This window comes from Aptenodytes patagonicus, chromosome 3 (assembly GCF_965638725.1).
Source record: "Aptenodytes patagonicus chromosome 3, bAptPat1.pri.cur, whole genome shotgun sequence".
Taxonomy (NCBI): domain Eukaryota; kingdom Metazoa; phylum Chordata; class Aves; order Sphenisciformes; family Spheniscidae; genus Aptenodytes; species Aptenodytes patagonicus.
The window spans coordinates 59,857,781-59,868,949 of record NC_134951.1 but is presented as its reverse complement, the minus strand read 5'-3'; the positions used below and the strand labels follow the sequence as shown (position 1 = coordinate 59,868,949).

The 11,169-nt window shown below is 40.9% G+C and overlaps 1 protein-coding gene across 1 annotated transcript; it reads right to left on the bottom strand.

Annotated features, from left to right (window-relative positions):
* Positions 1-1,579: 1,579 nt before the first annotated feature.
* On the bottom strand, positions 1,580-10,781 carry GJA1 (gap junction protein alpha 1). Its single transcript, XM_076333499.1, has 2 exons — positions 10,548-10,781; positions 1,580-4,643 (listed from the first exon to the last, which is right to left on the bottom strand). Exon 2 carries the CDS (start codon positions 4,625-4,627, stop codon positions 3,482-3,484), a length of 1,146 nt encoding a protein of 381 aa, XP_076189614.1. The 5' UTR covers positions 4,628-4,643; positions 10,548-10,781; the 3' UTR covers positions 1,580-3,481.
* Between the last annotated feature and the right edge of the window lie 388 nt (positions 10,782-11,169).

Here is an 11,169-nt window from a genome sequence, read left to right as displayed (position 1 = left end):
ACTCTTTACAAACATTTCGAATTACTGGGGCAGGGTGGAGGCCTTAGGATGAATTTGCCTTTTTTCAAAATACTTCTACACAAAGCATCAACACAAATTTTAAATACTTAACAGGTTTTGAATTTGGGTTTTCTTGCTGTTTTGTTTGTAACCCTGCTTTTGTTTTAATTAGCTTCAGAGATGTGTATTTTTACAACATAATTTCCAGTTTGAATTCAGTATCTACCATATTCTTCTATCCAGAGGTTGAGAAGTATGCACTAGCATTGTATCACACGTTATTTTTTGTCAGCTGCAGACAATGCAACTGCTTCTGCAGAGATGCACCGGGAGAAAGCGTATAAAGAACTGGATGTATGGCACACAAAATTATGTCACTATGACGACTTTGAAGTGTGTAATAAATACACACCACAGAAATAAATCTAGGTGGGAGAAATGCCCCATGGAATGTCTTTACCCTACACATGCACACACATGCATTACCACCAAAAAATCACTCGGAGAGCCTTGGCATTGAAGCACTAATTGATATCAGTTGTCCAAGATGCCCCAGGGAACTGAGTCCCTAACTTGGGATGTACCTGACAAACAGCCTGTCTAGGAGACACTAGATTTTGTCTCAGGGTGAGCCCTTCTCTGGATGTTTCTGTATACACCTTTCCAAGGGCATGATCCTCACACAATGCTTGGAATGCCCTTTGTACAGACAGGACAAGCCATCTTAAATAGGGCTCATTGTTATTATTTAAGGAATACTTCAAGGAGTCATTCCTTGTGCTGGTATTTGTGTAGTATGCCTCAGAGCTGTAAATCCACTACCACTGCCCTGCTTATTTTTCCCCCTCTTTACTAATAGGAGGGGGAAGAATTTGGACTTAAAATGACAAGCAAATTTGAAAGTAGAAAGCTATATGATAACTGCATGACCATTATATTTTGATTTTTTCAAATAAAAAAGGAGCTGAACCATCTTTCCTTTAGAGTCCAATGCTGGAGAGCCAAGAACGTATGTCTTCGTTAGTGATAGGGACCTAAATGGTGAAGCAGTAGACCGTATGTGAAATCCCAGCCTTATCAAAATCAGTACATTTCTCCCATTAACTCGGAAAGAATGAGGATTTCATTCCAGAAATTGAAACTGTCAGTCAAGCAATCTGATTACACGGGGAAATGTAAACTAGAGGCAATGATTTCATAATGTTGAATCTAGGCCGTATATAGAAATTGCTTGAAAATTTATGTGATAGTATCTTACTACTTTTTTATAATAGTTTGCAAATAAATACATATTTTCTGTGGCTCATGGCAAGATTTGAACTACAGTAGTTCATGCTAAGTAGGACTTTGTTCCAGGAGTGGCACAAACGATGCTTGTTTTTCCAGTGTTGTGAGGGTATCTGAATCTGGTCCTGTGAAATTTCAGTTCAAAGTAAATCCAGATGGATTAAATCAAGAATACAGCTGAAACGCACAGTGACTGGGGAAAAATGAAGAGGGAAGGAAGGAGTTTGCATTGTAAGACTGAAACAAAAGATATATGGACATATAAAACAGTAAAAGACAATTAGAAAATATATTTATACTAAATTAAAACTTTATTGACTAATGTTCTCCAGACAATATGATCCAACGGACTATGGTTGCATACATGCAATGAAGTTGAACACAACAGTAGTTTAACATGGAACGTCAAACAAATTAATATAATGTATTAAATGAAACAATTTATCTGTGTTGCTGCAAAATGAAACCAAGCTATGTATTTCCTTGGTCAATCTGTGTTCAGCTAAGAGGCTATGCATTTGAAGAAACTGGTAGATTTCCTTAGCATATATTTCAAATAAATTAGCTAGACTTGTACTCTTTAAAAATTCTTTCAACTTCACTTGCATTTCAAACAAAATCTAAGTGTAAACACTAAAGTTGCTAGAGCCATCTAGAAAGACCTAACTGTCAAACTCAGAGTGGACATTACAGTTCAGTAAAAGTGAATATTTAGAACAAGAAAAATACCAGTTACTGCAAAAGTCATGTAGGCATATTTTATTATTAATCCAGCACAAAGCATTTCTTCTAAGTTTCTCACATAAAAGACTAAAGCTTGCTTACAGTACTACATCTTCTATCATTCAAGCATCATTATTACCTATCAGGAAGATTGGCTAGATGACCTAATGGGTCTTTTCCACCCCTAACTTCTAGACAAGAAAATCATTCATGCCAGCAAGAACATGGTTCGCTACATCTTGGGCTTGATCCTGTAGCCTTCGTTCAGGCAAAACTCCCACTGACTTAAAAGAGAGATTTTCCAGAGCAAGACATCCAGCATTAGGCCCTTTTTATTTTTAAAAAAGCATCCATTTAGGATACATGGAAAATATTCTATAGAATTAAAAAAATATAATGACATGTGCTTCACTTGCATTGAAGGAATCAGAGAATGTAAACACCATAGTGGCCCACATCTTCACAATATCCATGAGAAAGTGTCAACTGCAAGTAATCTGTGTGCGTTTATTTCTCAACGTATGCTTCTGAGGGTGTTTTGTGTATACCTTTACCTCCACATCCACACACATATGTACACCCTTAATATACATAAAGGTGTGATAAAATTCACTAAAGGCAGTTGCTTGCCTGTCTTAACGCTTAAATCTGCAAGTGGCAGCAAACTGGGTTTTATATAATGCTAATTAGACTGGACATGAGCAGCAGGACACGAGTATCGCTGTGGGCAAGAGTGTGGTTGCCGGTTCTACGAGTGTGGAGCCATCCCACTTACGCACCTCACAAAATCTACCTGTGCGAAGGGCTGGAAAAACAGGTGACCAAAGTATTTCCTGGTGGGCCATGTCTGAAATTTGAGTTGAATGATTCAAAGGCTGTAGATTGTCCTCACAGGAGCCTCTCAACAACCTGGAGGACCACGTAGGAAAGTTTACCTTCAAAGTGCACTTTCTAAGAATGGAATGTTCTTGACAGGGAAATGATCAGAGGCACTCCTGGACTTTTTTGCTTGTTCAATAGGAAAAATGTTTTCATCTTCAGGCAGCACTTCACCCTGACAAATGTGAGTTCAATTATTATTGGGTTTTAGTATTACAGAAGATTCTTTAGAAACAAACACGATAGTACACACATACACATACACTCAGATATTTACAGCCTTTCTAGAAAAACAACCCCCTACCTTAGTACTGACTACCTATCTTTTTCCTTTTTTTTTTTTTTTAGTATTTAAATTCTTTAAACCAGCTACATTAAATACCGATGTGTACTGTACCACCCCACACCAACCCCACAATCCCCCCCAAAAACAGCAAGTATTTTAAAAGTTTGTTCGCTTGGTTGTTTTTATGATTGTTAAAATCTCCTGCTTGAGACTGTTAAGTACCACCTCCACTGGAACAAGATCAGCACAGACTGCATCTTCCAATGCACGTCGTTTCATAGTTGAGCAAGTACTGCAGCTAGAAGCTTAGATCTCCAGGTCGTCAGGTCGAGGCCTGCTGCTGGCTCGGCTGCTGGCTCTGCTGGGAGGCCTCTGGTCCACAATGGTGAGGGGTTGCAGCTCGTGTCCCGACGCCAGTTTTTTCGTGTTCTGGTGCTCATCAGAGAAGTCGAAGGGCTGGGCGTGTGAGTTGGAGATGGTGCTGCCAGCCTGCCCCATTCTGTTCTGCTCCGCACTGTAGTTGGCCCAGTTTTGCTCGCTAGCTTGCTTATTGTAGTTACGACAGGAGGAATTGTTCCTGTCTCCGGTAACAAGCTTGTACCCCGGGGGAGACATGGGAGACAAGGGGGCGGTCGGTGAGGAGCAGCCATTGTAATAAGCGTATTTGGGGGAGCCACAGTCCTTGGAAGGGCTCATGGCACCGCTGTGGGAGTAGGGGTCGGTTTTCCCTTTCACACGATCCTTGACACCCTTGAAGAACACATAGAAAAGCTCGATGATGTTCAAGGCAAGAGACACCAAGGACACGACCAGCATGAAGAGGATGAAGATGGTTTTCTCAGTTGGACGGGAGAGGAAACAGTCCACTCTGTGTGGGCATGGATCTCGCTCACAGGTATAGATGGCATTCAGGCTAAACCCATAAATGTACCACTGTATCAGCAAGAAAGCCACCTCGAAGACAGATTTAAACAGGATGCTGATGATGTAAGTACGGAGCAGTCCCCCACGCATCTTCACTTTGCCATGCTCTTCTATCCCATACTTGAATTTCTTAATTTCTATTTGCTTGAGGTGCATATCCACATTCACACCATCATTTTGGACCACCTTGAGCTCTTCTTCTCTTTTGTTCAGCTTCTCTTCTTTCCTCATTACGTAGAACACGTGCGCCAGGTACAAAAGGGTAGGTACAGACACAAATATGATCTGCAGAACCCAGAAGCGTACATGGGAGATGGGGAAGGACTTGTCATAGCAGACGTTCTCGCAACCAGGCTGTTGAGTGTTGCACCGGAAAGCAGACTGTTCATCTCCCCAAGCAGATTCGACTGCTGTCCCCAGTAGCAAGATTCGGAAAATAAAGAGGACAGACAGCCACACTTTCCCTCCTGCAGTAGAATAGGCTTGAACCTTGTCAAGAAGTTTTCCCAAGGCACTCCAATCACCCATCTTCACAGGATGCTGGCTGAAGAAGGACACAAAGGAAAAAAAAATAGTGATGGTTAAGACAGAACTTTAATACCTTCGATACACTGAATCACAGATTAATGCTAATAGAGCAGTGATGTCAGCTTTGTTTTAATTCATGTGTTTTACATGATCTGAAGAGAAACCAGAATTTTAGTTAGTCTGCAGTTCGAGTGGGAAGTCAGGGAAACTGAAAAGAGAGAGTAACATATAATGTCTCGGTGGCAGCCTCAGTTCAATGATCTACACCTGCCTCAGGTAGAAACAGCTGTGACACACCGCTGAAGCAGGGTGTGGAAGTACGTAGTGGCATTGCCTGAATATGCTAGGAATAAATTAAATGAAAGATTTTCTCTCTTTCAGTGTGGATTGTTCATGGTAATTTTTATGTTCAGTCTTTAAGAGAATAAGAAAGCAAACCATAGTATAACCTAATACAAAAGGTTATACTAAGTTAATGTTAGGGTCAGATACCTAAAATTTTATTATTGCAAAATGTGTGCTATTTCTCCTACAGCAACATTAAACTGAGCTCTTGCATATCACTACATTGTATGTAATACATTTAAAAGTATAGTTGCTAATGATGCCAGGTTTATACTATACTCAATTTTAGAAAAAGCTTGCTATATAAATAAAGTTTATACATTAGTATTTGCAGCACAAAGATCAAAGTAGTATTTGTTACCTATACTTTTATGAAGGAACCAAAAATAGTAAATACATGAAGCACAGCTAAGCTCATGTTACCATATTGGAGGAACTGGTTTCCTGTTTATCTGTGGCTTGCTTAATTTATTGTAGTATCAGCTTTGTATTTGCATCTTTTTGTATTTAAATTCTTTCACTTTGTTTTGAAAGGAAAAAAGATTTAGCAAGAAAAAAGGTAAATGAGCTCTTTCTGTTTTTAAGGCAACCCCTGGCATGCAGTTTGCATTCCGAGTGTTGAACACTGCAAGTTTAAATTGTCTCTCTCTACTTGAGTTTTCAAGTGCGCGTTTCTGGGACACAGGCAGCTTCTCAGGGATATCTGGAAATACACTGGATGACATAAAAGAAATGAAATTGTTTACTTGATGTTCTAGATTCCTAGGAAAAACAAAGTTCACTACAGGATTTTTATCAACTGGAGAATGGTAATCTTATCTGCATAAAAACTTACATTTTAACTTGCCCCACATGAACAAGCATGTGAAATCGGGCACTTAAAAGGAAAAATAATCACAAAGTTTCCCTTTTAAAGTAGATGCTGCTGGGTATAGATATTTGTTCCGTGCATGCTGAGTAATCCCTTCCTGGTATTAATAGTTTTGATAACGTCCAAATGATTTCCTCCCCATCGCATCATGGATATGTTCCCTAGCGAAGGTCATTTATAGAAAAAGCCCTTTTTAGATAATTCATAAAATAGGAAATTTTAGCACCAGGGAGATTTTCTTTCAAGAAGCAGTGAGTCACTGGAAACACAAGATTATAAGTCTGGCAAACTCAATCATAACAATAGATGCCAAATAAAAACACACCGTTCCTGCCATCGGAAAGAGTCTGAGAGAGTAATGGGAGACAAGCGTTTAAAGTACTGGCTCTGATAGCTCCAAGATGCCAATTATCTTTTGAACCCCTGAAAAATATCCCAGGGCCATTTCCTCAGTCCGCTCAGTCAGCTTGCTCTGAAGTTTACCTACTGCGGCGTGCAGACCCTTCCTCATCTAATTAGTTCTTCACATGAATGAAGCCCCATCAAAGGATCAGGCCTGCTCCGGACTTTTAAATCTGGAAGCCTCTGCTGGGAGGAGTACACAGCGTGTTTGTCTCCGACACATCCCTTCAGCCATTCCCAGCTTTAGTCCTTCCCAGGAAAGGCTAGCTTGTCTTTATGGGCTCGGGGTGGCAGAGAAGGAGTCGGGCACACGAGCACAGAGGTCTCTGGAAAGGCTGGAATGAAATGTGACCACGCTCCTCCTCAGGCTGGGATTGTTAAAACAGAGAACAGCCTGTAACTATACAACATGTGAAGTTTGTTTTAAAGGCAAGCTATTTGCTCCGTGTCTTAGAAGTGGAAGTGGACAGAAGGAGCCTTTTTCAAGTAACAGCTTCTTGATTTAATTAGTCAGCTTTCCGATGATTCGAAAGTACTGCATTACAGACTTTCCTCAGACTCAACATATTTTTTTACTGTCTAAATGTTATTTCAGATTGAAAGTTTGATTAAGAAAACAGAGGACGTGTTATTTCTAGGCAGTTATGTGTTGTTTATTTTTTAATTACACTCCACTCTGGTCCATTAATGCAACGTGATTTACTTCAGTTTTGACCTACTTAATCCCACACCTGCAATATTTTGAGAATTTACTACCTATTTTTTAATTTGCTTCAGCATGCAAAATTGCTATGTTTCATTTATGTCCTCTGGCAATATAAACTCCAGGAGGAAACATTCCATGCTTGAATTACTCATACATAGTTTCGAAAAGCAACTTTTTTTAAAGAGATCACTTACTAGCTAGCCTTTGCCAGTGATAAAAAACCCCACATCAATTCAAAACATTGTACTGTTAATCAGATAACCTTGTGGTGGCACAAATATATTATTCCTTTGCTTAAGTGGATTCTATTGCTTTATGAAACACAGTACTTTGTTTTGCTGTAGAGAAAACTCATTCATCGGATCTAACTTGTTTACTTTCAGGGCACTGAAAGACCATTTTTATTAACTGATTACAATATCTGTTTACTGGGTATGAAAAGAGGTTTTGTATCAAACAGTTATTTAAGTATTCTAGCTTTGTAAATAGATTGACATGGATGGCAGATAGCCTTTAAAAATAGTTCTTCAGCATTCTGGATTTAAACTTCTTTTAACACTTCCAGACACCTTAAATGAGTCCACTGAATGACACAGGTTGACCTGATCGATTGATACAATTTCAGTACTTCAGGAATTCAAGGATATGGCTGATGATGAGTATGTGCTTTTCATGAGTTCTTACTGATTATTACTTTACAGGATTATAACCTTTTTCTGAGACAGACTAATGCCGGCCTAGTAAACTCTTCAAAAGATGGATTTCTTCCAGGTCCTACTGTGTGGGTAAAGATAGGAAAAAAAAAGCCATAGAGCAGCATTCATCTGCATGGGTTTTGGATGACCACATGTATAAGAAATTTGATTTGTAAGCCACAATTAAGAAATTCTAGAACTATTTTTTATGGACGGCATTGATCACGTCATCTGGTTCATATTTTCCAGGAAGAATAATGCAAACTCAGTGCTGTGGTAACATGCCCAGGTCTGACTACAGTGTTAGAAGGTCACATGCTAGTGGATGGAAGAGCAGTAAGGGTTAGAGTGGGATCTAAAATGGGATTGTGCAGCTGAAGCAGTTGGGAAACAGGCCAAAGTTTTGGTTTTCCAACCTTTTCCACCTTTTTACGGGTGCTCACACACACATAAATAGCCAACAAAAGAGAAGATTCTGGACCTTGAACGTCAATCAGCTTGAGTGTTTCCCAAAAGCAACCAGCATTGCAGAGAAAGGAACTGAGATGTACAACTGATGGGGTTTGGATGGGTTGGAATAGGGAAGGCTAGTTTTCTGAAATCTTACAAAAATCAGCAAATGTCTTCCAGACATTCCCCTGGGAAGGTGTAGTTCATTTGGAGGTCTGCAGATGAGCTTCAGTTCATTTCATCCACTGGACAAAGATTACGCACTAAATGGTTGCAGTAACTAGAATTTAAAGTGTCACAACTGTGTGTTTTTTTCGTTGTCTGCTAGTATTGCTGGTGGTCAGGCACTTGTGGATCTACCCCATCGCCTTTGCCTCTCCCATGTTATACCCTCTCCACCTAATTTAATTCTAAAGCATAGTTGCAAAAGCAACCGTAAGCACTTTCTTAGACATTCTGCAGTTGTACAAGTCAGGTCTACCCTCTGTGTTGCTGCCCAGATTCATCCTTCTCCTGACTCACTTTGGAATTAAGAGAAGAAATGCTGAATTCCCTGATGGGGCCTTGGGCCCTCTGATGCTCCTGCCTGCAGATTTTGAAATCTGGATTTCTACAATGTACGTGTGGCATAAACAACAGACCAGGTGCCTCCATGCGAGATAAATTCAGTGGGTAACATGGGGAGGAGATACCAGAGACTTGGGGAAAGAGAGCGACGTATCTGATGAAACAGATATATTGCTCAATGTCATCTAACCTTCCTCATGCCCACAGGAATCCTTGGCCTAAACCGACGTTCATTTCAGAGACAAATAAAATTAATCTTTTGGGCTTGCATAATATGAGAGCTGAGATAACTTTACAGTGTTGAATCTGTTTGCGCTCCTGAGTCTATAAGCATTCAGATTTATGTCACAAATCAAATCCCTTGCGTCCCTCTCTGAACCCAGCCTGCTGCTCACCCTTCTCCCATTTGTATGCTTGTTAGGTATCATGGGTCAGTGCCAGTGTTTGGCTTTGAAGTTTCTGAAGGAAACACTTCAGTAAACATCCCAAAGACTAGAGGCTTAAATTCTGCAGTGTAGTGTGCTGTCCAGATGTTAAAGATGGCAGGATGAAAGCTTCACGCAAATCCTCCAACTTGCTCCCTATGCGCACACACACACGCACACACATGGAAGTCAGGCACAAGGTGTCTGTAGCCCATTTTTGTCCCCATTACCAGGGGTTTGCATCATAAATCTCACACACAAAAATCAAAAGGAACTCCTCAGTCGAAATATGCCACTTCATGAGGCTCGGTGGTTATCTCAAGGCAAAACGTGAGGACACGCATAAGCACACAATATTCTTGTTTAAGAGGAAAACGTGTTACTCGATAAGATAGACTCTGTGCTTCGTCTGTCTTTCAACTGAAGGCTCTTTTTCCTGCCTCCTCGTGTTGCTCTTTAACTACTGGCAAGCAGCAGGCAACAATCGCTGTAAGGAATCGCTCCAAGTCTTGCAACGTAAAAAGCTTTTTAGTTCTCCAAGAGATGCTGCTCAAGCATTTTTTTCCTCCGCGTTTTGGTATTTAAGCCTTCAAGGTAATATAAAGGGAATGTGTCATATTGGGATTATGACACATATTGTGGATATTCTTGCACAGCTCTTCCTAGACAACTTTCATTTATATCTGCCCAAGACTTTCACAGACGTTGCCAACGTGGTAAGGCATATCATGGTATCTCACATTCCTCCTCTAAAAACCTTCACCGAGGTTGCTAAAACAGAGTAACTATATACAAACCAGGTTAAAAATCCGTAACCCACGTCTGGATTTTATCACATCTATTTTAAAAGAAAAGGGGAAAACTTATCAGGAAGACCACGTGAAAGTCACCACTTTAGTAGCTGCAGCATGTAACAAAGCACCCAATTAAGAACCTTGCTCTGCACAAACTATTAGGCATCAATCAGGATTTCCGTATGAAAGCAAAATGCGTGGGGCAGAAGGGGGACGCACTCAGGACAAGGTCTCCCTGTTCCCGACTTCTGATGCAACTGCGGTACGACAGAGGAGACTGAAGCGCACCTCGGTTTTTCCTTTAAAGAAGCTGAGTTAGTCTTAGGCAAGTACACAGAGGAGCGATTCCACCCAAACACTAGCAACAAGTCTGCAACTCAGCCCTGCAGTTACAACTCCACCGCAGTTTCTCTCCCAGTGGAACAAGGTTAGAAGTTTGAAAAGTGTAGTATCTGAAGAAATGTATAGAAATATGACCAAAGAAAGCAAAGAATTCCTACAGGTTTCAACTTAGCACTTTAAGAGAACTTAGGCTTTTACAGATGTATATTTTTAAACAAGTTCAACCATCAGCGCAGTAACACAAAATTCTTAGGGTGAAAAAAAAAAGTGTTTTCAGAAAAAATGATACACAAAAGGATGAAAAAGGAAAACTTTCAACTTACCCTTGCTGATCAGCAGTGAAACTGGATCAGAGTACTTCTTTGGAGGGTTAAAGTAAAATGGAAGAGCGCGTTCAGGCACTCAGACCTGTCTATTTAAACTTTAAAAGTCTACTGCTGTTTTGTATTTTTCATCCTTCCTTCCCCACTAATGAAAGAAAAGTGCTGATACCTCGTAAAAGTTTTTTCTAACTTGGAACACTGGGAGAGCTTTTAACAAGTTTTCAAGCCTCTGACTGTGAAAGAGGAGGGGAAAAGGAGGGGTAGCAGCCCAGGAGGAGGGGCGCTCTGCAAATGGAGAGGAGGAAGGTGGGGGAGGAGGGAAAGAACTGAAGGCACAGCAAAAACCAGCCCGGGGAAAAGGAGAGAGCGAAGGCATGAAAGTCCGCTCTTGCTGATGTAACAAAACAAATACAAGGGCAGCCAGCAGCCGCCCCCCCCCCCCCCCCCCCCGCACACCCCCCCTCGGTCACCGAAGGCACCTGGGTGGCACTTTATCCAGATCTGGTCTTGCCCGGGACAGATGAAACAATTGAGCTCTCTGGTGTGCACCAGGAGTTTCACTACAGGGAAAGGGACAAACGCCTGAAAGGGATTAATGGGTAACCAGCGTGAACCCCCTGGA